A 24,106-nucleotide genomic window follows, 5' to 3' on the forward strand; every position below is an offset into this window, starting at 1 on the left:
CACCCTGCACAAAAATAGTTTAAAACCTTTCCAGGACCTATAAGAAGCTTCACTTTAAAGGAGAACAATATCGGTTTAGCGGTTATCCTTCGGGACAAACAAAAAACGCTTACTACTTTATATAATAGGATATCTTACTTTGCTTCTCCTTCCATAACAGAGGCTTGTCCGACCTTCTGGTCATCCTTTTGTGCCGCCGGACATCTCTTGGATTGCTCCCTGAATTAAGCAATCATATTATAATTAAATAGTAAACTTTTTTTTTGGTCCACATTTACCCCTCCCACCTTACCCCTAGAGGCATACTTGCTAGTTTTGTAATATATAAAGGTGAATTTGTCTGTACCGAAAAATCATTTACAACACAGTCGCCCGGATTAAATACCAAAAAAAGAAGTGAAAAAAATTTCTTACTTTGTTTGTGTTTCCAAACAAGCGATCTCCTCTTCCAAAGAAGCAATTTTTTGCTTTGCTGCCCTAAGGTCTTGTTTTATTTTCTGCATTGTCTCCCATCCATCGTCGTCCCTGAAAAATAAAAAAAAATAATACTAAAGTAACAGGATGTCCGTGTTTATGTACCGAAGGATCTCGATAACCACTGAACAGATCGGGTTCTTCTCATAGGTACCGGCAAGGGAAGGGAGTGGCAAAAGAAACTTTAAGAGATATACTTCATATTAGAGGGTTTAGCGTAGCTGCTAATTTGAAATATCAGGGGTGTATATCCTATATGGGATCCCCTGTTCAGGTGGTGGGGGGAAAATAACTAAAATATGTGTGGTAGGACCAAAAATTTTAGTTCTTTCAATATTTCTCCATTTCCGTCCCTACTTGGTGAGATAAAAATAGGTGGGAAAAAAATACAAAATTTTGTACCACGGGAACAAATTAAATCTTGTGCGTAATGTACACCCCTGAATGAAACTATAATTATTCGCCATAACAATAATGTTTATCCTACTCTTTTCAATCCGGCTACTACCACCTTCCGAACAGAAATAGAATGGTAACAAAAATAAATAAACTTACGTAGTGCAATCCAAAGTTAGGTTCAAATCTTCTGTATCAGACGATTTAGGAGGGGTATCAGGCAGGTCAGCCAGCTTAGCAGGCAGCTCAGGCTCAGATACACTCATTTCGTTCTTCTCTTTTTCGCTATCACTGAAATATATAAATATATATTATATATCCCAGGTAATCGGACCTTTGCCCAAAGAAGTAATTACCAAAAAATATGTAATATGTATTTATGTAATTATGTTGTGATGGATTGTCGAATCCGATTCGATGAATGGTTACCAAAATATAGCTAGGGACGGACGGACGGACAGACAGACAGACAGACATCATTCTACTTCGTTTTATACATATTAAAATATTACTCACCCACTTGTGGTTTCCGGCTTCTGTTCTTCGTGCTGTTCGTCTCTCTCTAAGTCGGCTGCTGCTGTGGCTGACATGGACATGTCGGACATTCTATATTAAATTTGAAAAGAAACAAATTATCACTGGTAATTATAAATTTTCATGAATAAATGTCCAAAAAACTGACGTAGGGAATTTTAATATAATAGGGTCCAGCAAGATCACATATTGGTATATCTTATATTGTAAACAAGTATATAGACAAATTTCATTTACAAAAAGTTAATACAAATTTGAAACGTTCTCTTTTTTAATTACAGCACAGAAACATTACTGATTTTACCATGGAAATCTACCACCGTATTAATTAAAACATTCCCTACGATAACTGTCATATATATAATATTTATATACAAAATTAAACAAATATATAAAATTAACAAAAGCTAGTTGTGAATACTTTTTTTCCTTAGTTTAGGGGGTAAACTACAACTGCTATATACTGAATTACAAAAAATGCAACAGATTATACAACAAAAAATTTTCAGTTTAAGCTCTTAACTTTAAGCTCATTAAACTTAATTGGTGGAAAGGGGTAGTTTCACAAAATGCATTTGAACTTAATTTTGTGAATTGCATATTTTTCTTTGTTAAGATGGTAAAAGTACGTGGTAGAAAATTTAACTTTCTTCAAATTTATGCCATATAAATAAAGTTTAAACACATTTAAACAGGTTCAAATATACGGTTCACTAAATTAACTTCAAATGCATTTTGGGAAACTACTCCTTTCTAGATATTATAAAAAAAAGTTGAAGATGAAACTTATGACATAAAAAAAAATTACATATAAATATATATATACGTAAAGTCCTGGAATTATTGGGATTGACTGGGAGCTATCAGGTCTTCGTCTTGTTCTTCGTCTTGTTCTTCGTCTTGTTCTTCGTCTTGTACTTCGTTTTCAGACGAAAGTTCCGACGAATAATACTTGTCTCCATTCTGCCAGGGATGTATATTCTACATGGTTCGGATGTGTAATATTTTTTCCAAGTCTGCACAGGGATGTATATTATATTTCATTAAATATAAATAGATGGAGGTAAGAAAAAAAGGTAATAATTAAGAAAACTGAAAACATTTGTAAATTTTAAAAATTTTTAGCCGTGGACAAACAATATTTCTTGTGCAGAATATACACCCCTTTCCCGAATCAGCTGTAATGTAGCTGCCAAAGATACTGTAATTGTTTATGTTCTGAGAACATTGTTGAGAACTTGCTCTCTGTGGTGGTCTGGAGCTTGATCTTTTCTTCTTCTCTAACTCTTCATCTTCAGGCCTGATTCCCTGTTCCCACAATCTTTGCCTCTTCATGTTGGCCTTTACTCGTTTGTTGGCATCTCTTCTTGTCCGAGTCTCACCACGCTGGCCGAAATCGGGCAAATGTGTATTTGTTCTGTTCAACATTTGCTGCATCCTAATTTGGTTAGGTTGCTCACTGAGTTGACTATTACTACAACCTGGCTCTGCACTGAGTTGACTATAACTACAACCTGGTTCTGGGTTTACGTCTTCATCAGGATTTGATGTGCCTCCGCAACTTTCAGCATATTCCCGGCTTTCATTTTGTGCTCTGCTCGTGCTTGCTCTGCTCTGGTTTCTGTACAACACCGCTTCAATTTGATTCGTTGATGGAAATTTTGTTTGTTTTCTGGGACGTTTAGGAACTTCTTTGGTAGGCTTTGGCTTTTGGGCCACTTTTGCTTTTGGCCTGCGTTCATCTTCTTCTTCTTCACTACTACTACTACTGCCAGTTCCAGTGTCTGGGTCTGATTGATGACCTTGATCTGTATCATCACTTTCTGGTGCTTCTTCTTTGATGTCAGAAATTAAATCACCTTCTTCTTCATCTTTTTTCCACTTTGCTTTTTCTCCTACAAAGAAATAAAAAATGTTAAAGCAAATGTACATAATTGTAGCTTCAATATTATTTCCATACCTATATGAACATTAGTTACTATTAATCAGATTCAAATGAAAACAAGCAATATTTTTTACCCTATATTTATATGCCAATCAAAGATAAAAGGGGGAATTTTGCATTGGCAGTTGCTTTATAGGGGTACAATATGGAACTGTGAAGAAACGGCGTCGCCACCGCCGAGAACCGCCAATAAAAGCCCCAAAAAAGTGTCACTTTCGCCCACCCCCCCCCCCCCCCCATTTATTACATTAAGACCTGTAACTTACCGTCAATGTTGATGAGTTCTAAAATTTCCATTTGGTTGTATATAGAAACATTTGAGCCTACTGCAACAACCTCATAATGACCCGTGTGGTTTTCAATTATAATGGCAAGTTTGGGTAATATTATTCCACATGGATGTATCCGAATTTCCTTACTTGCATTGCCGTCATTCTTGCCCTCACTGTCCTCAACCTCCAAAATTTCGTCACTCTCGTTTCCGTCATCTTCGTTATCCACCTCGAATGATGGTTCATTTGAGTCCAGCTGTAAACTTCTCTTGGTTTTTGCTTCGGCTTCCAATGCGGTTTGCCTTCGCTCCCGGTTCTTCTTTGGAATGATCGGCACATCATCTAAATAATTATTATAGTCATTATTTCAAATAGTATAAATGTTACCCAACCCCCCCCCCCCCCCCCTCCAAGGAAATAGCTTAAAATCACCGCAGGACCAATACACAGAAGAGTAGAATCCGATCTCCAGGATACAATTAATACCATAAAAAACCTAGTTTTTACCACTTTTATGGTAAAATTTTACCAGCCTATACGATTTAAAAGGTGGTAAAATTTTACCGTAACCTCGATCGATTCAGTGGTTACTGAGATCTTAAGCTTCTGACGGCCGGACAGACATTAAGCTACTTAGTATTATAGATAGCGGCTGCGCCCATACAAATTTTAGCCTAAAACCCTGTCAGGGCCTGTACGAAGTTTCCCTTAAAACAAAATTAATCCACAGGGTTTTTATCTAAGACTACTTCTCAACTAAAATATTAATAAACTTAAATTTAGGTGATACAGTTCCTACGTTTTTCAAACTATAAATAACAATACCTTCGGCATCCTCATCATTCTCATCACTGCTGCTTTCCTCCACGACACTTGTTGCCTTTCCAGTCACCTGTCTCTCGTTACTGTTGCCTGTAAATAATTAATTTATACATTAATTTTATACGTTTCCAAACAAAAAGCAAGTACTGAAAACATTTTTTCCACCCCCCCACCCCCCCTACTTGGTTGAAAAAAAAATTTTAAAAGGAAATGTGTTGTAGGAGGGATAGAATAAATAAATCATAGAGTTCTTTAAATATTTTTCAATTTTCCCCCTACTTGGTGAAAAAAAACTAGGGGGGGGGGAAGAAAAATTTAAAAAAAATTAGTAGCAGAGGAAAAAAAATCTTGTGCAGTATATACACAATACGAGGAAAGATAAAACTTATAAATAATAATTAATGTTCAACAAATATGTACCTGTGATTGAATTATTTCGTCCATAAAATTCTTTCTGTCTTTGCAGTGGTGGAAAGTTTGGTGGTGGTTCATCATCTTGCATTGGCACTGTATCATCAAGATTTCCCACATTTTGGCCCTCATCGTCTGTTTCAGAAATAATTATCTTCTTCGACTTTTTCGAGCCCTTTCCATGCTTCTTCCTTTTGGAGCTTGTGATGTTTTCAAATACATTTACTTTGGGTTTATTATTGGACTGGCTGTTGACAATTGGATCTTCATATAACCTACGTGGCTTTACTGGTTGCTTTACTGGTTCTGGAGTTACTGCTGGATTCTCCGCGGGTGGTATGCGTAACTCATTCCCAATCTGATCATCATTTGAATTCATTTCAACGTCGTCGCCTCCGTCATCAATTACAAGCTCCTCACCATTGTTGCTTTCTTCATCAGCAATGTTTTCCATACCATTTTCTTCAACAGCATTGCCTTCAGCATCATTGTCTTCAACAGCATTGCCTCCACCATCATTGTCTTCACCATCAGTGGATTCATCAGCAGTGGAATCATCAGCAGTGGAATCATCAGCAGTGGAATCATCAGCAGTGGATTCATCAGCAGTGGTGTTCATTCTTCCGATCTTTCTATTTCTGGAAATTTTTGTTGCTTTCTCACTGGCATTGTGAATCTTTGTCTGTTCTTCACTCATTTCTGGTTTCAAATTGTTTGTGGCGTACGAATAATACATTACAGCTCTTTGTATAACCTTCTTATCACTATGGACTGTCTTGAAAAATTGCTTGGATTTCTTTGCATTCCCAATGTCTGCATAATTTTTGATCTGAAATGTAGTACTCGACCTGTCATTGTTTCTTTTCAAGTAAATCTGGTTCTTTCCTTGAACTTCGTGGGGTAAGCAACCCATTGAGTGGGCACCTAACATGTAGTAAAATTTCTTGTCTTCGGCTGTAACACCTGGTGTTGAAGTTGTGATTGTCTTCGGTTTAATATGCCGCTTAATTCTTTGTATCTCTGCAGGGGCCAGATACAATTCACACATCTGTAAGGCTGATCGTTTCTGTGGCTTTTCCTTCTTGTCTTTCTTGTCTTTCTTGTCTTTCTTGTCTTTCTTGTCTTTCTTGCCTTTCTTATTGCTTGTCTCCTTGCTTGGCTTGATTTCAAAAACCTGTTCATACTTGTAGAGGGGGGTTGACAATGCGCGTTCTTGTTTTCGCGTTACCAGCCCTCGAAATAACCTCCAGCAGACAGGATCCTCATTAGCAATCATATAATCTTCGGCCCTCTTCATATTTTCACAAAAACCAGTCGCGTCCTTTTTAAAAGTGTGTTCGAAATTGCGCTTGAACCTAGATAAAAAAAGGGTTTATATCAAAACAGTCTCAATATATAACATATAACATATATCAAGAAAAGATGAACTAAAAGTCTTGCCACATAAAAAAATACATGGTACAAAATTGAAATTCTTTGAAACATATGCCATAGAAATGTAGTTTAACAATTTAACAAGAATACAATATGCAGTTAACATTTCGTGAAACTACTTTTTTAACTAAAGAACATTGAAATGCATTTTGTGAAACTACCACTTTCACATTTAATAGACGCGGAATAGATGCGATAAATAATTGAATTACCTACAAGCTTGTATGTGGTTCCTCACTAGAAAAAGGTCGCTTGAAGACACATAGGTTCCTGTTCTCCACAAATTTGGTGGGATAGCTTCATGTAGGTACGTCTCGTTAAGCACTAACTTACAATGATCCAAGAAACGTTCCACTGAAATAATAATGAAATTTTCAATTAACTATGCATAGGTACATGTTTATTATTGTACCAGGGGTGTATATTCTGCACAAGATTTATTTTCACAAATAAAATATATATATAAAAAGATTATTGTACATGGTCACCTGCTAGCAAGAATAGGAATGCCCCTTTTATTCGGTTTATTTCCCTTGCCCCCACCTCCCTTCTCCCTGTTTTAAACGTTTTCTCATCATGTCAAATTTACAAAATAATATTTACTTACCAGTTTCGTCATCAATAAGTTCCGGAGCAGTCCAAAAGGCAGCGGTGATGCGGGCGTCAAAGGTGAACTGCTCGAACACGACATATAGGAAGGTTATGATGTCTCGGCATACTTTCAGTAAGGTTTGCCAGCCTTTATCCACTTTCAGTGAGTCTTCGAAATTTTGGATGAAAAAGACAATTTCTTCTCTTCGCATATAACCATCTTTTTCCAAGGGGTCATGGTTCTTTATTCTTTCTTTGTAAAATTCTGGTGAGAAAATCTGGTCCACGACAACATCCTGATTCTCACTAGGCCCTTTATTCGCCTCCTCCTCATCAAGCTCATCCACATTGGTCAGTCTTCTTAGATCAGTCACCAAGGTTTCCACAATTTTGCCGGTTTTCTTCATTTCTGTTGTCAGGGTTACAGTATTTTCAGCCATATCTCTTGATACACTGTCTTGCAGGTCTTTGATTTCATTCTTCACTAATTCATGGTTTGTGGACGTTTTGTTTACCAAGTTTCTGATGGACGCATTAATGGGCTCTATTTGATTTTTCATTTGTGAGGTCAAGAAAGTACGTAGCTGCTGAAATTGGTTCTGAATTTGGTTCATAACGGCCCCGGTGAACAAATCCTTAAAATTAAACATATTAAACCACATATTTTCAAGTCTTGGTATTTTAAAAACTACGTGGTAGAAAAGAAGACTATCCACAAACAAGAGCAAGTGATCCTAAGCATCTTCCATCATTTTTGGACTTTGACAAACAAAAAAACTTGGTAAAATTTGACCAACTTTTTGGTAAAAATTGACAAGGTAAATTTTTAGGCTAAGTCCAGATTTTTGGACTTTGACCAAAAAATCAACTTGGTAAAATTTGACCAACTTGTTTGTAAAAATTTACAAGGTAAATTTTTATTGGTCAATGTTTACCAAAAATTTAGTCAAATCTTACAAGTTATTTTTTCCAGGCTAAGTCGATATATATCCTAAATAATTGTAATTTGTATCCTCTGGATGACAAAATGAAATAAAAATAATACCTCGCTTTCTTCCATCTCACCAGAAGGGCCAGATGATCCCTGGGGTCGTGATGACTGGGACTGGGATCGTGATGATGTTGCAGGAGGAACTACAACTCTCGCGGTCCGTTGACTCGCGGAGTGGTGCCGTGCCCGTGGAGATGGAGGTGGGGTAATATTTATTGGCCTTATTGGAGATGTTGTGGTTCTAGTTGTGTTCTAAAAATAATATAGATAATTATTGTAAAGCATTACTTACCGAGGATTATAGTTTTAAACAACACCGGCATTATCCTAATTTTTTTCTTCTATTTTTTAAAACTTTACCCTCCCCCCCCCCTCTCCCGACAAAATGACTGTGTTAGGTTAGGCTAGGTTAAGTTATATGGTTAGAGGGACCCAATTTGTTCAACGGTTAACGAGATTTGTTGGTACCAACCCACAAACAGACATCATGTTAGTAAGTTTAGTTTAACAACAAAACACCAACAAACCAAAAACCGATAACAATAAAACTTAAAATTCTACCTTTGCTGTTGTACCTTTGCCACCTCCAGTAGATTTGTTGCTTCCAGGTTTGGCATTTGCAGCTTTGGCACTTACACCTCTGGCACTTCCATTAGGTTTGCCACCTCCAGTAGGCTTGTTGTTCTAAAGCAAGAAATAATTGTTGTATTTACAATGCATAATAAGATATTAGATAGCAGTGGCTACGCCCCTAGAATTTTAATTACTAATATCAAATGTTAAACACACTGTGGAAAATTAATAAATAATTATACTTGGTCAATAATCTTTTGTGGTCTGTTAAGCATGAACCGATAAGGTTTTCCTTTCGATCCGGTAACATGCGAATTTATAAGTTTTAAGAGCGAAGGGTAGCAGCAATTTGTACAATAGTAAATTAGGCCTTAAATATAATTTTTACCTTTACAGAACTAGCACTCTTTCCAGTCCTCGTCATTTTGGGATCTAGCTTGGTCAATTGCCAGTCGAAATTACGCTGTTGTATCCAGGTCGTTGGCATGGGCAATTTGCATAGTTTTAAATCTGAAATGTGTAGACAGAAATTAAAATTTTATGTAAAATTAAATTAAATTGCAAACATGTACTCTTTCAAATTACAGACTAGACTTATAACACTTTAACTTCATACCCATCGATGGCCAAAAAGGTAGGGTTTTGCTAAATTAAGTTGACATGCCTTTTTTAAAATTAGCTATAAAAAATAATTTTAATGAAAAAAATATTTTAAAGTACATTTCACATAAATTCCAAATAAAGAGGGAAGGGCCTTCAGTTGAATTTTACAACATTTTACATACATATTATAACAAAAGGGGGGGGGGGGGGGAAGTGACACTTTTTGAAACCAAAACTAAAAGTCAAAGGAACTGAACTAAAGAAACAGTTACAGATCTGTCATTTTGCATGGCAGTTGTTTTATAAGGGTCCAATATGGAACTTTTAGTTTTGGTTTCAAAAAGTGTCATTTCCCCCCCCCCCCTTTCTCTGCTTTCAATGTACAAAATTAAATTCCGATAGGAATTACGATGGAGACATCTTGATGCAACAGGTGTACGGAGATATGTGCTACTCTGTACTTCAGTAGGTTGGAGGCTAGTTGTGTTGGAGGATGGCTATAGTCTTCGGGATCGTCAGTCTTGCCTACTCCTAATACCAGGGGTGTATATTTTCAGTGTTTAAAACCATAAAACTTAATTCATATTTCCTAGACCCCCCCTTTACCACACTCTCCTCCTGGCATGATAAGAGAATTACAAATAAATTGTGGTAGGTTAAAAAGGAATTAGATGAAATGTATAGTTCATGAAATATTTCTATACAACAATTAATCATGTGCAAAATATACACCCCTACCTATTATTCTGGAATCTTCAGGAAAGGTGTATGCCGGAAAAAATGTCCTCACTTTGTGGACCAACCATACTGTTTTATCACGACGGCAGTCTGGGACAAAGTAGAGGTCTTGGCAGTCTGTATAGAATTGATTACTTTCGAACTTTCGTTTGTTGGCATTCCTTTTTCCCCTGACAGCCAGCTTTTCATTTATGTACGGTTTCACTGTGTGAAATATCAACAATCTAAATATGTCATTTATGTCATTAATGGCTGTTAAACGGAAAGGTATGTTGCTGGTGAAATCGTTATAGCTTAAGTGTTTGATCAGCAATACACGGAAAGAAAGTTATGTTACATTTTTAAAAATTACATTAAAATTTGTAAAGAGTGGGGGGGGGGGGAGAAGTGACACTTCTTGAAACCAAAACTAAAAGTCAAAGGAACTCAACTAAAAAAAAATAGTATTACCTGTTTGAAACCTCTTTAAGGCCAAAATTATATCCTCGGATGTAAGTTGATATCACATGATTGGCACTTTCGAAAGCATAACAACTGAACGCCATGGATGGTCCAAATCGGCGGACATGTTCCGGCATATGGTAAAGCATGTGAGTATTGTAACTCAAGCACGATTCGCCGTACATCTCCGCCAATTTTGAGTTCAGGACCATTATCATGGTCTTGAGCTCAGCCACACGTTCAGTTGTTATATGCTCTTCGAGACTGCGCAATATGTGGAATAAAAACTTGCATATCAGACATTGTTCATCTTTAAGATTTGCCAACTGGAAAAAAAAAACATTGTAATAATTTAAGGTAAAACTAGCTCTTTCGCCCCTAGCCTCTAGGGGCTTCGCCCTATATACTTATTGGAAGTCCACCCTCCTCAATAGAAATATATATATAATATAGCACACGTGCGCAAATTTAAAAAGAATGTTATTGCTATACAATATAATGAAACTGAAATAAGCTTTAAATTCTAAAAAGATTATAATATGGTAAAAACCTACCTCTGCATAAAATATCATATGGTAAAAGCCCAGTACTTTGAATTCAGAACTTTTCAAATTGAGGGCTAGCTTCTTCTCTGTCAGGCGCATGATGGACGTACGGGGAACGCGATCAAAATCGCCAACAAGCTTCAATTGATCGTTGATTTCATCTATAATTGGAGTTACTGCAGTTCATGGTAAAATATGGGTGATAAGGAGAAAATTTTCAAAATTTAAGTTCTTTAAACTTTTCAAACTAACACTCTTTTAAGCGGCATAACAAGGCGTACAAATAATGTGTAATAGACATAAATCTAAAAATGCAGAATTTTATCGCAGTGCCGAGAAATGCGCGAAGAAAACACCTATTTTACGCGTCATTTCTTTAGTCAAATGCAGTACATCCCTGTAATTCTCTCCATTTGAACTAAGTCTTCTTCTTCCAATTCTGGATAACTATTACGTCCTTTCTTCAGGTACGTCATCACTTTCTTTACATAGCCCAGGTGCAACGCGTGCATCGGATCACTGGGGGTATCTTGTATTAAATCCAAGCTCGGGTCAAGCTCAGAAAAACTGGTTTTCATGTTCTGATTATTTTCCTCTAACTTGCGGAATTTCTCGTCAGACCTCGGCGTACCCATATTTTGACTGTCACTGGGGTAAAATACATTCATTGATTCGAACAATACCAAGTTCTTTTGACGGAGATAAGTCTGTGAAAAAGCCATCCCTGGAAGGTCACAGTGTGGGCATCCATTTTTTGATCCATGGCCAAGAATGCCGAATACATCGGCTCTGGCAACGGCATCGTGGATGATGGTTCTACATTGAAAGGTATGTCCAGGTAATCCTTCTTGAATTAGTTTGTTGATGAATCGGGTAACATTATCCAGAAAGTTGTAACTGTAGGGACGCCTCCTCGTCTTCTCAAATATGCTGACTGGCAATATAACACTGAAATCCTTGTTGAAGAATAACCTGAAATAATAAAGAAGAATTAATAATAATAGCATTTAATACCTTAGACTTAAAATTGTAGTCACTGATTTATAAAACGTAAAGGCTGGTAAAATTTTACCGTAAAAGTGGTAAAAACTAGGTTTACTTATGGTATTAATTAAGTCCTGGTATACAGTAAGACAGATTTTTATATATGTATGCAATAGAAAAAAGTATCAATTGTAAACTTAGTTTTCTTTCTTATTTGTTTATTGAATGGTTTCCTAAACTTTGGCTTTAAAAATCTGGGCTGTCAATTGATGTAAAACAAATATTTTGATATCCTTTGAAATATAGGCTGCCAATCCTAAAAAATATTTTTTCGAGGGTCATGCTGTATATGAAAAGAACTTTATCCCAACCCAACCCTTTCAAATCCACAATATATTAATTACTTACCTAATCCAGACAGTATAATAGGAGATATGAGATCCCTGAGCTGCTTTCACTCCGTCGCCCGAGATGTCAAAAGTTATATGATCATCAACGGCCTGTTGTCCATTCAACCGTTTAAAGTCTGTGATGGCGTCTTGGAGGATCTCATAGGTAGGGAATCTGGAAAAAGAAATATATTTTTAACTAAAACTTGCACAATTCAAAGAAATTTTGCACCATCGGGCTCCAAATAATATTACGATGAAAAGTAATGGAACAAGGGTGACAACATCCATAAAAACCAAAGCACTGTAACGGTACGACAAACGGACATTAACAATTGTGAAGTATCTGAACTGAATTTAAAAATATTAAAGTCGAACCAAAATTGAATGTAAGTAAATTTGTTAAAAAAAAATACTTCAAGAAGGATAAGGTTTATGCACATACTTAAATTTTAAGGAATTAATTATAGAGTGGCTTCGCTTATAATATTGTTCTCAAGTTGTCGCAGGAAGCAATAAACCAAAGTTTGTTGTTAAAAAAGGAGAAAAATCGACATGTTTAAAATGGCGTACGGAAATTCTGGTAATGATTATAGAAATGCTACGCTTTCTAAATCGTATATAAACATACCTGCACTCAATCAGTGAACCAGGAGCATTTGTAGGATTATATTTGTTTTCTTTGATTTCAACTTTGTATTTGGGTTTGAATAATGTATTATATGACGGAAATTTGAAAATACACGAGCGTTTCAGAATCGCCAGGATGATTCTAACTTTGTTGTGAGAGATGGGGTTGTCTAGAACACAAACGCTTCTGAAATCATTAACAATTTCTTTCTCAAGTTCTGTAAGATGTTTGAAGCGATCCCCGTCATGATCGCCATCAGGTTCGCCATCAGGTTCGTCATCAGGGTCATCGTCATCATCTGGGTCAAAATAATCTTCAGGTATATCAAACAATTCGACGTGGTCCCAGTCCTCAGCATCTTGAATGCTGTCATTGTCTGCATCATTATTATCGTTGGTATTATTGTTGTTAATATTGTCTACAACAATATTAATGTAGTTTGTTTCTTCAGGATTGTTATTTAATCGCTCCAAAACTTGGTTTGCGTAGCATTGATAACATATACTTTCGGTTTCCTTTGTGAAGTTGGTATTGCAGCCTGTACAAACTTTACCTAAAAAAATACGATGTTAAACATGGTGTTTTATAGTTATAAACCTTCCCGGGACCTATGTGAAGGTACCCTGTAAAGGAGAACCCAATCGGTTCAGCGGTTAGCAAGATCCTTTTGAACAGACACACAGACATCCTGTTACTTTAGTATAAGGATAATGCCGTAAAGAAAAACTAGTCAAATTAGAAAGTTAAAAAATTAAAAATTCCAGAAAAAGTAGATAAATGTAGAGAGTGGGTGAAGGTGGGTTAGGTTAAGGGATCCCATGTAGAATATACACCCCTGGAACAAGGATATCTTGAGACAAACTTAACTAACGTTTGATCAAACCAATTGTTTGAAATTTAGATTGAAAGGAAAATAAAAAACAAAAATTGGGAGACAATGTTTGTGGGAATTTGGACAAACAAACAACAAACAGACAGACCGACATCGTTCTACTTTATATTACAGATATTGTAGGTTACCTTTTGACGATGCAGTTTCGTTCTCATATTCCACATCCATCAAATCCTCCTGCTGTTCTTCTTCTAGTAATGGCTGACTGTCTTCACTTTGTTGATGTTTCTGCATGCGCCATTTTCTGGTTCTCGTTACCTTACAGAAGAGTTTTCTTATGGACCTCAGTTTATGCTGCAACTGGAAAAAGATTACATAATTAGTGAATTACTTATTTAAAATAATATAGGGGAGTTGTTATGGATCGTTATTTGGGCAAGCTACACGTGTCAATTGATTACAGTACATATGACTATACTGGTGTAAGAGCAAGCATGTTTATAGTGCGCTGACTGCAAGTGAAAAATAGAAATTAAAGTCGAGCATAGATTATACTTTAAGTACAGTAATGAAAAGTAAGGTCTCATCTTAAATATGTAGAAATAATTAGTTGTAAAAAGTCACCTGTACATTTTTCGTCTTATCTCCACTTCTTATACGCTTCAGTAGAGCTTTAGAGAGTGTACCAATCAAATTGTCTCCCATTTCAATAACGTCTAACAGGGGTGTATAGGTAACTCCTGAAATAAGAAGTATATGTTATAATCAGGGATGTATATTCTGCATGGGATCCCCTGCTCAGGGGGGGGGGGGGGGAATAAAAAATAAGTGGTTGGAGGAAAAAAAAATGTAAAAATTAAGAAAACTGAAAACATTTTTTCCATTTTGCCCCCCTCCTTGGTTAAAAAAACTAAAAAAATGTGTGGTAGGAGGGATAAAATAAATGAAATATAGAGTTCTTTAAATATTTTTCTATTTCCCCCCCTACTTTTTCAGAAAAATCTAGGGGGGAAAAAAAATAAAAAATTTTGTAGCAGGGGAAAAAAAATAAATCTTGTGCAGAATATACACCCCTGGTTATAATAATAAGGTTATTACTTGTTTACATATAACGAAAGAAGGAGAAAGCAAAAAAGGGGGGGGGGGGGGGGAGTGACACTTTTTGAAACCAAAATTAAATGTCAAAGGAACTCACAAAATAAAGAGTTAGAGTTACAAACATAAGAAAATACCCTTATTTATTCTTTGATTGTCTATAAAATTAATTAAACTTACCTATCAAAATTGTGATCCAATTATACATACGTCATCCAGCGTTGGTCTGACATTTTTTTACTTTGAAAAAAATAACTATATACAATATATACATAAAATTTTGTTTGTTCCAGTCCTGACCTGGATAATACCTATATAAATTTCCTGCCTTCCCTGAAAAGCCGACGAACGCATATATAATCGAGCCCCACTGGTCGTGACTTTTGCAGAATTCTGCAGTTGCATGGAGTTTTATTATAACAACAATGTTGAACCCAGAAAATTTGTTAATTTGCTATAAAATAAATAATAATAAATAATATAAAACAACATAACAAAAATATCAAAAAACAAAAACAAAAAATAAAACATATCAATTAAGATCTCCTAGAGAGCTATAGCCAGAAGCTTAAAAAACTGTACACGTGCATACGTAATCGTCGGCTTTAGGGGTAAATAATGTTTATTAATGTTTATATGCAGGAAATTATATATCTGCACGACCAGTGGGGCTCGATCACTGTCACCATGGGTACTTAATTCTAAAATATATGGGCGCTGCAATCAAAGAGAGGTTAACGTAAATGTTCTGAAAGAACAAAATGATGTTATCCTCTTAGGAAATACCCCCCCCCCCCCTAGAAAAACGGCGCCTGGCCTCTACCTAGCCGTATAACTTAACCTAGCCTAACCTAACCCAGCAATTTAGTTTGGGGGGGGGGGATGGGGAGTTAAATAATACAAACAAAATTTTCTAAGAGGATAACGCCACAAATTACAATTAAATTTCGCTTTCAGCATGGATATCCGGAGGCTGGATGAAATCGCCGGCGGCGAGCTCGGCTTCTCCTAGCTTCTCCTTTCTCTTCCCTGAAAGGAAAGAACATTGAATTAAAAATGAGAAAACTAAAGCGTTTTTTAATGAAAAAACTCAAAGAATTCTGAAACATTTTTTGGTTAAAAACAATTTTTTCCCCTGCTACAAAAGACAACTAGCCATGAACAAGAGCAGGTGATTTGAAGCAACTTCCATCATTGATCCACTTATTTCTTTTTTCCCCCTCCCCTCCCCCCCCCCCCCGGAGCAGAATATACACCCCTGCAATAATTTCGTAGTTTTTACCTTGTTACTCTGGGTTTTATTTAGAAAAAAGGGCTGACGTTGGTGAGGAAAGGTGCACAGTCGGCTTCATGGTCAATGACATATCTCTCGGTATCATCCAGGCGGGGTCTCTCGTTCTCGTAGAGATTCTCGGGCATAGGTTCATTCTTCTTTAATTGTGTCTCTACCCAACCGTGATGGTATAACAGTTTTACTATTTCAGCAGCGTCATCAATGCCACATGATTCTTCTTGAACTCGAATATTTAACTTGGAGAAGAGTCTCAACATCCTAACCATGAGGGCGTCCCATCTGTCATGCAGCTCGTGGTATTGGTATGGATCCATCCTAATTTGAGGAATGATTATTTTGTTTGTCTTGTTTATTTTTGGGAGGGGTGTGATTAATGTTTTTTAACTTTCCGGTATTTTATTTGTCCTTAAACAAGGGGGGGGGGGGGGAAGGCCTGGAGCTCCGGAACCTGGAGGCCTATCCAAAAAATATTAAAACTTGGGAAAATTCATCATATAAGAATGATTTTATCCCTAATAACCTATACTCTCAGTCCAAAGATAAAGCCTATACTCCCTGTTTACGCAAATGTGTCAAAACTTCCCCCCCCCCCCCTATTTATTTAAAACAAATTTTGTAACAGGAGAAAAAAAATAAATCTTATACAGCTAATATACACCCATACCTGTTATTATGATGTACGCGTACCCAGGTGATTGACTTGAATAGCCTGTTATTCAGAACTATCTGAAAAGGTAGAATATTTAAGAAATAAAAAATTACAAAATAAAAATAGCTCGTATTCATTCGAATCCGGTGGATAGGAACAGGTGTTCTCATTCATACGCAAAAAAACTAGGTAACTAGCATATCGTATTATATGCATGGTTTTCTACGAATATAAAAATCTAAAAGCATAAGATTAAAAACAGTTATTTTTAGCCAGTGCCTCCGGCACCTCTGGGCCAAAAAAGTAGTTTCATTCTTATAATTGTACTCCTATATTTGCGACAATCCGTTTATACTACGGTGCAAGACATATATTTATTAATTTTACATTTAAAAAAGTCCTGTATATTACGTAAGCTAAAAAGAGTCCCAAAAATGGGAGAAAAAACGAATACGAAGAATATTTTAGAAAGAATTTTCAATAATTAATGATAAAATTTGAATTATAAAACAGAATGATACATATTAACTTCAAAATTCACTGTAATTTCACTAAAAATGATTACTAAAATACAAAAATGCACCGTAGTCATATAGTCCAGTTGAATTATTGCGCCGATGGAAAGTTACGGTTGCCAACATACAGATTGAATAGGTGGCAAAACACTTTGCAAGACAGTTATATTTTTAATCGTAAAATTGCAACGAATAATAACATTTCATGAATTATATAAGTTATGCAGTTTTAATTAATTAACCGGTAAAATATTAAAATGATATTATATACATAAGGTGTTTTTTAAAGTTTGGCAACTTTGTCCAGCACGTTGATTTTATCATCTGAAAACAGGGTTACGAAAGTTAAATTAATGTAAATTTTTTTTAATGTGAATGTAATATATTTTTGCAATGACTTAAATGAAATATCATCGATAAAATATAAAAAAATATATTGCAATGGATATAAAAGAAATATTTTTCAATATAAAGTTGTATACCTGTACAGAGCATGTGCATGAATGCCGCTATACCGATTGAAAACTATTGTAAACAATGAGTGTTATAGTTCAAGTCTCTTAGAGAAAATACGTGTTATATCCAAGTATGATTGACAGGAGATGGTCCATGTCACAAGATTTATATGAATGTCAGTTAAGAACGCCTAGAGAGCTATATATTCAGAAGTTTAAAAAAGTACTTGTCTACCAGTCTTGGCTGTTAGTGTTGATATATGGACCCTGCAATCAAAGAGATGATAGTCAGAAGTTTAAAAAAGTACGTGTCCACCTTCAGTCTTGGCTGTTAGTATATGGACCCTGCAATCAAAGAGTGGTTTGCGTAAAAGTAAGTGTTTAAATAATTTTAATATAAAAACATTAATAATATAGGACCTTGAGCGTACGGTTTTAGGCTGCCTTCGATTAACGGTTTAAGTTTTACTAGCGGCTATGCCCCTTAGAAGCCTCTAGGGGCACTTAAAGTAGGAAGAGAAAAGTCGAGGCCTCATCCTATTTTTAATTTGAGTTTCAGCTATAGATTAAAATAAATAAAAAGCTTCGTTGTAAAAGAGAACAATATTAATATATTTATATAATAGGATAATTGTTTTAAGCCTTTTTTAAGCCTTTTTGATTTGATCTAAGAAACACTTTTTATCCTATTCTTAATATTAAATAATCCGGGTTTAATATATATGAATGTAAAAGAAATATTAATAAATTATATTTAAATTGAATATTGTTTTTCAGGTTCAGCAACACTGATTCATCAGAAATAACTATTTGGGCGCTGCAATTAAAGATTGGCGAGATAGAAGTAAGTGTTTAAATAATGTAATAAAAAATCAATATAATTTAGGACCTTACGCATGGTTTTAAGCTGCTTCGATAAACTGTTTGTTTTATAATTTTTTAAACCTTTTTGATATATGATATAAGAACGACTTTTTATCCTATTCTTAATATTTAAAGTATTCTACTATTAATATATATAAATAATAATAGAAATATTAACAAATTATATTTCAATTAATATTGTTTTTCAGACTTAACCAGGAATCAGATTCGTGAGAAAATATATGGGCGCTGCAATTAGTGAATGGTTTACATAGAAGTAAGTGTTAAAATAATTTTAATAAGAACATGGATATTTTAGGCCATGTTATTAAGACTATCCTTTACCGAAGCCTTTTTAATTCAACCTTGCTACGAAGCCTTGTGTGATGGTAGAGTGTTTGAGTTCTTAGGGAACCACACTAATTACATAATATTATCTTGAGTTAGACAGGTTTTATAAGCTGTAAACAGACTAATACAATTAGATATGTCATTATCTTTAAATTATTTATTATAATCTATATAATAGCACCTTTGAAATAAGCTCATATTATATCCAACCTATATTCGCCCTTTAAGGTTTATGATTGTTTTAAGCGTAACGAATTTTTATACCCTTAATAGAAAGATATTATAAGATGTGTTTTATGTAAAATAATATTAAAAATATATATAAATTATATTTCAATTAATATTCTTTTTCAGGTTTAGCTTCGCACACAGCTGGGTTTATTCTCCGATTATAAGCTGACCGCAATTCGACCGTGGAACATTTCTTGGACCAACATGAAGCTGTTGCCGTCAGAAATTCATCCGTTAAAAGTAAGTGTTTAATTATTTGTAATAAAAGATAGTTGGAATAATCCTACACGCAACTACGGCAACACCTCGGCCCCAAAAGGTAGTTTCCATGTATACAAGCATAACAAATATGAAGTTAATATACACAGACACACATCGAACTACCTTTATGAAACTGTATACTAAATTATATTAACAATTAAGCTATTATTAAATTTATTAGATAGATATTAAACTGGTTAGACAAAAGTTAATACATAAAAATAATGTACTAGATAGGTAGCTATTTAAAATTAGATTTTACTACTTTATATTATTGAAACAGTACATTCAGGATATTATTAAAATCTAAACAGCATTACATTCATCCTCGTGCATGTTTACTTCGTGAAGAACAGCTGCCAGTTCGGCAGCCTGGGCAGCGGCGGGCAGCAGAGGGGAAGGACGGCAGCGATTAAGATGTGTAGTAATCCATCCATGTTGATATAACCTCTTACAAACCTCCCTCTGGATCTCGACATTGTCAGTTCTGGCTCTAATCTCTAGACTCTCTCTTAAAAATAACATACGACTATTTAATTCATACCATAACTCCAAATTCCCGTTATAAGACATTCTTAGTTTCTCTCAGTCTGGTTATGTATTGATAACTGAATTAAACTTTCTCTAATAAGCAGGCACGTACACAAGCTGTATCTACTTTCTCCATGAAATTTTCCCAAAACCGTTAACTTTCCTTTTTGTAAGGCCTTTTTGATTTGTTAATCCTTTAATTGCTTAATTTAAAAATGAATATTCTTTTTCAGGATTTTGGAGTTGAACCAGTTTTGAAGTGTGGAGCTTTGCAGTTCCATGGAGAACAACTAGAGTTCCATCTCAAGATGTAACAGTCACAGATTATACAAAAAATTTCATTATTTATTATGACGACAATGTTGAACCGAGAAAATATGTTAGTCAGTTAAAATTAACAAATAATTTACAGAACGATACTAATAAGTTTTATTATGACGATCAATGTTGAACAGAGAATATTCTGTTAGTCAGTTAAAATTAACTTAAATAAAGCGTATTGATTACAATCAGTGTTTATTATGACGACAATGTTGACACCTAACATTCCACAAGCTAAAATTCTAAAAAATATTGACTTTAACATATAAAGCGTATTGATTACAATTCGCCCAATCGGTGTTTATTAATTAAGTTCTACTCGAGAGCTCCAAACATTCCACAAGCTAAAATTCTAAAAAATGTTATTTACAGAAACGATACTAGTAAGTTTTGTAGTTTCAGTATTGACCTGGATAATATCTATATGACCTGTTATGTTATAATATGAAATAAATTCTAAATAAAATCATTATCATCATTATATTTTATTTGCGATTTTTATCATTAAGTAGAAGGATGTTTGTTTGGAAAAATCTGGACTTAGCCTAAAAATTTACCTAAAAATATTGACAAGAATTTAATTAACAAGTAAGAATGGAAAAACCTACCTTAAATACTGGAGATCTTGAGGCAAGTATAAACTTGTGCACTTTTAATTTGGAGGTACTAGTTTCTATCAAACAATCAGTAAACTCTGGATCCTCAAAACAATTCTCCAGGTCACCAGAGAGACAGGATACTGCACTTTCAGGTCCAGGTTTTATAACTTCCAGCCAAATAGTCAGAGTACCTCCAGGTAGGAGACTTGCCTGATTGTTCTTCAGTACATTAATCTCCATAAAAGCAGCATTACAATTTCCCTCTCCAGGTGGCACTGTTATCAATCGACATTTAGGCATCAGTACTAGACCAAAAATTTGGACTTAGCCTAAAAATTTACCTTGTCAATTTTTACCAAAAAGTTGGTCAAATTTTACAAAGTTTTTTTTTTTGGCAAAGTCCAAAAATTTGGACTTAGCCTAAAAATTTACCTTGTCAATTTTTACCAAAAAGTTGGTCAAATTTTACCAAGTTCATTTTTTTTGGCAAAGTCCAAAAATCTGGACTTAGCCTAAAAAAATACCTTGTCAAATTTTACCAACTTTTTGGTAAAAATTGACCAAATTGTGTTTTTTTGTCTAAGTCCGAAAATTCGGACTTAACCTGAAAAATAGAGTTGTAAAATTGACCACATTTTTGGTAAAACTTCCAAAAGTGGTAAAATTGAAAAAAAAAAAAAAAATTTAAATTTAGGCTTCATTGTATAAAAGTCATTATTTTAAAGTACTACAACTGATTATGAAGAGCTGTTTTTTATTTAAAACACAAAAAACGGGTTTTTTTGTTTCGTCAAATTTTACAAAAAAAATGGTAAAATTTGACTAATTTTTTGGCTAAAATTTTTGCTGGTAAAATTTACCACGAAACTGGTATATTATACCAGGTTGACCAGCTTTACCACTTTTCTGGTAAAACGACTCTTTTTTTATGGTATTTCGTAGAACCTGGGTACCTTTAGAATCAGAAAAATATTACGAATCCATTGTAAGCAAAATTGAAAAAAAAGTTTACAATTTAGTATATAAACTACAATAAAAGGAATTATATGAAAATATCATATTATATTGTACAGGCAACGTCTTAACTTTTGAATTGGGTATAAAAATGGGAAGGGGGTATAGAGGGGGTAAAGAGGGGGTAAAAAAGGGAAGACGATAGTGTTGCCAGAACAAAAAATACAATGGGCCATTTTTATATCTTTTTATTTTTTTACTTTTTTTCAATTTTGCTTACAATGGATTCGTAATATTTTTCTGATTCTAAAGGTATATATGAACCCATGTTTTTTATGTCTGTTTGAGAAAATATTTAGGTCTAAAGTTTTTATTAAACCGAGGTTAAAAAAATAGATTTTTTCAATAATTACTCAACAGAATTTTAAAAGTAAGGTGTCAAATTAAAGATCTTACTATTTTTGTTCTTACTGGCCATTTTCTTCTTTTATTTTGTTGCGTTTTAGTACCTTAAAACCGACTTAATTATTTTTTTAAAAAACTTAAATTACTTAAAAATAAGAGGTCTACAAAAAAACCGATTGCATATCTGAATTCTATGAAAAATTTTACATCTACTACTTACTAAAAGGACCGGCTAGCTATAAAAAAAAAGTTGATACAACTTCTTTCGAAAAAAATTCACGAAATCAGATTTGTGTAAATTGATGCGCTTTGACCTGCATTTAAAGTTGAGAACAAATAGTTATAAAATGTGATTTTTAAATAAGTTTTATGAGAAAGGAGTTGTAGGTATGGGTAAAATAGTAAACAAGTATATATAAAAAAAACAAGGCATTTCTTATAAATTTATAATCAGACGCACATTTTGTTATTTTAATGTATCTATCTTTTTAGTGTCATGTTGTATGATTCTGGCCGTTTTCTGGATCCACCCATCCTCTTCAAACAGGCTCAGGTACAGATCTCTTTGATTGCAAGATCTTTGTTTTCATATCTTACTCAAACTGTATAATCTGTGCATTTTAGCAAACATTTACTGCATGCTTATTAGAAATCACTAAAATTAATCAGGGACAAAATAAAGGTTTTTTCATGCATACTTATTTATGTTTAATGACCATTTATTAATTCTAAAAATAAAATTCTAGATTGAATATAGCTGCATGCGCAATTCTGGTTATTTCTGTTCTTGCTCTTAGGTAAGTTTTAACATTGGATGTAGTATAATATACGTGGATATTATAACAGGAGAAAAATTGTCGTCAATATTGGTTGCAATATCCTCTGTCATTTATTGCTCAATTCGTTGAACCAATAAAGGGGAAGAGATGGGATGGGATCTGGACTTTAACCTATACTTATATGCAGACTCATATTTTAAAGTAGTTTATCTACTAGAGTGGCATATTCACGTAAAATTTTAGGTCCATAATACCGTTATCAGATGGACAGATACCAATGGTAGTTATAATGGGATTTTGACTTTGCCCTAGTAATAGACGTATGGACAGGCTATGATTAAAGAGTAGATGCGCTACTAACAAAACATTTACGTACAATTTTAGGTCCATACTACCGCTATCAGGTGGACAGATACCTATGATAGTTATGATGGGATCTGGACTTCTGGTTCTTGCCATCGGTCAACTCATACTCATACTCTGCCTGTTTAATCTAGTTGCCAGGTATGATGCATGTGTGTCTTATCTGTCAGACTAAAATACGAATTGAAATCTACTTTAATTAGATTGGGCCATTTATTTATGTTTTAATAAACCAAGCAATGGCTTAATTAATACATAGCAAATTTCTTTAAGAAGAATATACAATGTCGACAATAGTTAGTTTTAAGAATTTCTTACAAAACAAAAATAACTTTTTTTTCATAAATACAGAACAATTTTCACTCGATCCAAAATCTTTTGCTGTTATATAATATGTTCTTGAATCTTTTCCTACTAATTCTAAAATTAACTGTAGTTTTTATTATCAAAAAGTCACGCAACCTCTTACACTCAAATATTTTTTTAGAGTTGATTCTCCTCCAAATTTTGTGATGTCTCCTCTACAAATGGTTTCAACTTTTCTCTGCCTGGGAAATATTCCTCTCATTGGCCAGGTAAGTGAATCTTTTGTTTTTTTTCATTGTAAAACTTATAAGTAGAATTATATGGAAGATGAGCTGATTGGTATTATGAAAGGGAATACATAATAACAACTTGCTAAGCTCCTTTTTGTCTCAATTTATTTCATAGTTTATATATTTATTTTGTATCTTTAGACCCATAGGTATTATTAATAGCATAGTTTATATACCAGAATTAATCAATAACTAATTAGGAGATAAAATCAACCTTATTCGACGTTCACTCAAAGC

At 34.3% G+C, this 24,106-nt stretch overlaps 6 protein-coding genes across 7 annotated transcripts in view; 1 reads left to right on the forward strand and 5 right to left on the reverse strand.

Annotated features, from left to right (window-relative positions):
* LOC145315231 (neuronal acetylcholine receptor subunit alpha-7-like) overlaps window positions 1–24,106 on the forward strand; it is a 39,449-nt gene that overhangs the window by 9,779 nt on the left and 5,564 nt on the right. Inside the window, exons 8-11 of the mRNA XM_080155266.1 lie at window positions 22,624–22,684; window positions 22,878–22,928; window positions 23,295–23,414; window positions 23,761–23,848. Coding sequence (XP_080011392.1) covers window positions 22,624–22,684; window positions 22,878–22,928; window positions 23,295–23,414; window positions 23,761–23,848 — 320 coding nt within the window. The remainder of the gene's footprint in view (window positions 1–22,623; window positions 22,685–22,877; window positions 22,929–23,294; window positions 23,415–23,760; window positions 23,849–24,106) is intronic.
* On the reverse strand, window positions 1,729–3,782 carry LOC145313998 (uncharacterized). Its single transcript, XM_080153722.1, has 2 exons — window positions 3,616–3,782; window positions 1,729–3,299 (listed from the first exon to the last, which is right to left on the reverse strand). The coding sequence occupies exons 1-2, from the start codon at window positions 3,644–3,646 to the stop codon at window positions 2,488–2,490; spliced, it is 843 nt and encodes a 280-aa protein (XP_080009848.1). The 5' UTR covers window positions 3,647–3,782; the 3' UTR covers window positions 1,729–2,487.
* Window positions 3,708–6,165, reverse strand: LOC145312925 (uncharacterized). Its single transcript, XM_080152133.1, has 4 exons — window positions 4,864–6,165; window positions 4,447–4,533; window positions 3,796–3,963; window positions 3,708–3,763 (listed from the first exon to the last, which is right to left on the reverse strand). Exons 1-4 carry the CDS (start codon window positions 6,149–6,151, stop codon window positions 3,708–3,710), a joined length of 1,599 nt encoding a protein of 532 aa, XP_080008259.1. The 5' UTR covers window positions 6,152–6,165.
* Window positions 6,493–9,232, reverse strand: LOC145314000 (uncharacterized). Of its 2 annotated transcripts, XM_080153724.1 has the most exons (3): window positions 7,925–9,232; window positions 6,896–7,514; window positions 6,493–6,642 (listed from the first exon to the last, which is right to left on the reverse strand). In XM_080153724.1, the coding sequence occupies exons 1-3, from the start codon at window positions 7,937–7,939 to the stop codon at window positions 6,497–6,499; spliced, it is 780 nt and encodes a 259-aa protein (XP_080009850.1). In that variant the 5' UTR covers window positions 7,940–9,232; the 3' UTR covers window positions 6,493–6,496. The 2 variants fall into 2 exon arrangements, with proteins under 2 accessions (XP_080009850.1, XP_080009849.1); XM_080153723.1 differs by having other exon boundaries at window positions 6,896–9,232.
* Window positions 9,369–10,451, reverse strand: LOC145315230 (uncharacterized). The gene is made up of 3 exons (XM_080155264.1): window positions 10,235–10,451; window positions 9,785–10,008; window positions 9,369–9,577 (listed from the first exon to the last, which is right to left on the reverse strand). Exons 1-3 carry the CDS (start codon window positions 10,441–10,443, stop codon window positions 9,435–9,437), a joined length of 576 nt encoding a protein of 191 aa, XP_080011390.1. The 5' UTR covers window positions 10,444–10,451; the 3' UTR covers window positions 9,369–9,434.
* Window positions 11,463–15,551, reverse strand: LOC145314001 (uncharacterized). The gene is made up of 5 exons (XM_080153725.1): window positions 14,882–15,551; window positions 14,231–14,346; window positions 13,795–13,966; window positions 12,775–13,327; window positions 11,463–12,318 (listed from the first exon to the last, which is right to left on the reverse strand). The coding sequence occupies exons 1-5, from the start codon at window positions 14,907–14,909 to the stop codon at window positions 12,159–12,161; spliced, it is 1,029 nt and encodes a 342-aa protein (XP_080009851.1). The 5' UTR covers window positions 14,910–15,551; the 3' UTR covers window positions 11,463–12,158.

Source organism: Acartia tonsa, chromosome 3, assembly GCF_053477335.1.
Source record: "Acartia tonsa isolate MP-2025a chromosome 3, ASM5347733v1, whole genome shotgun sequence".
NCBI classification, from domain to species: domain Eukaryota; kingdom Metazoa; phylum Arthropoda; class Copepoda; order Calanoida; family Acartiidae; genus Acartia; species Acartia tonsa.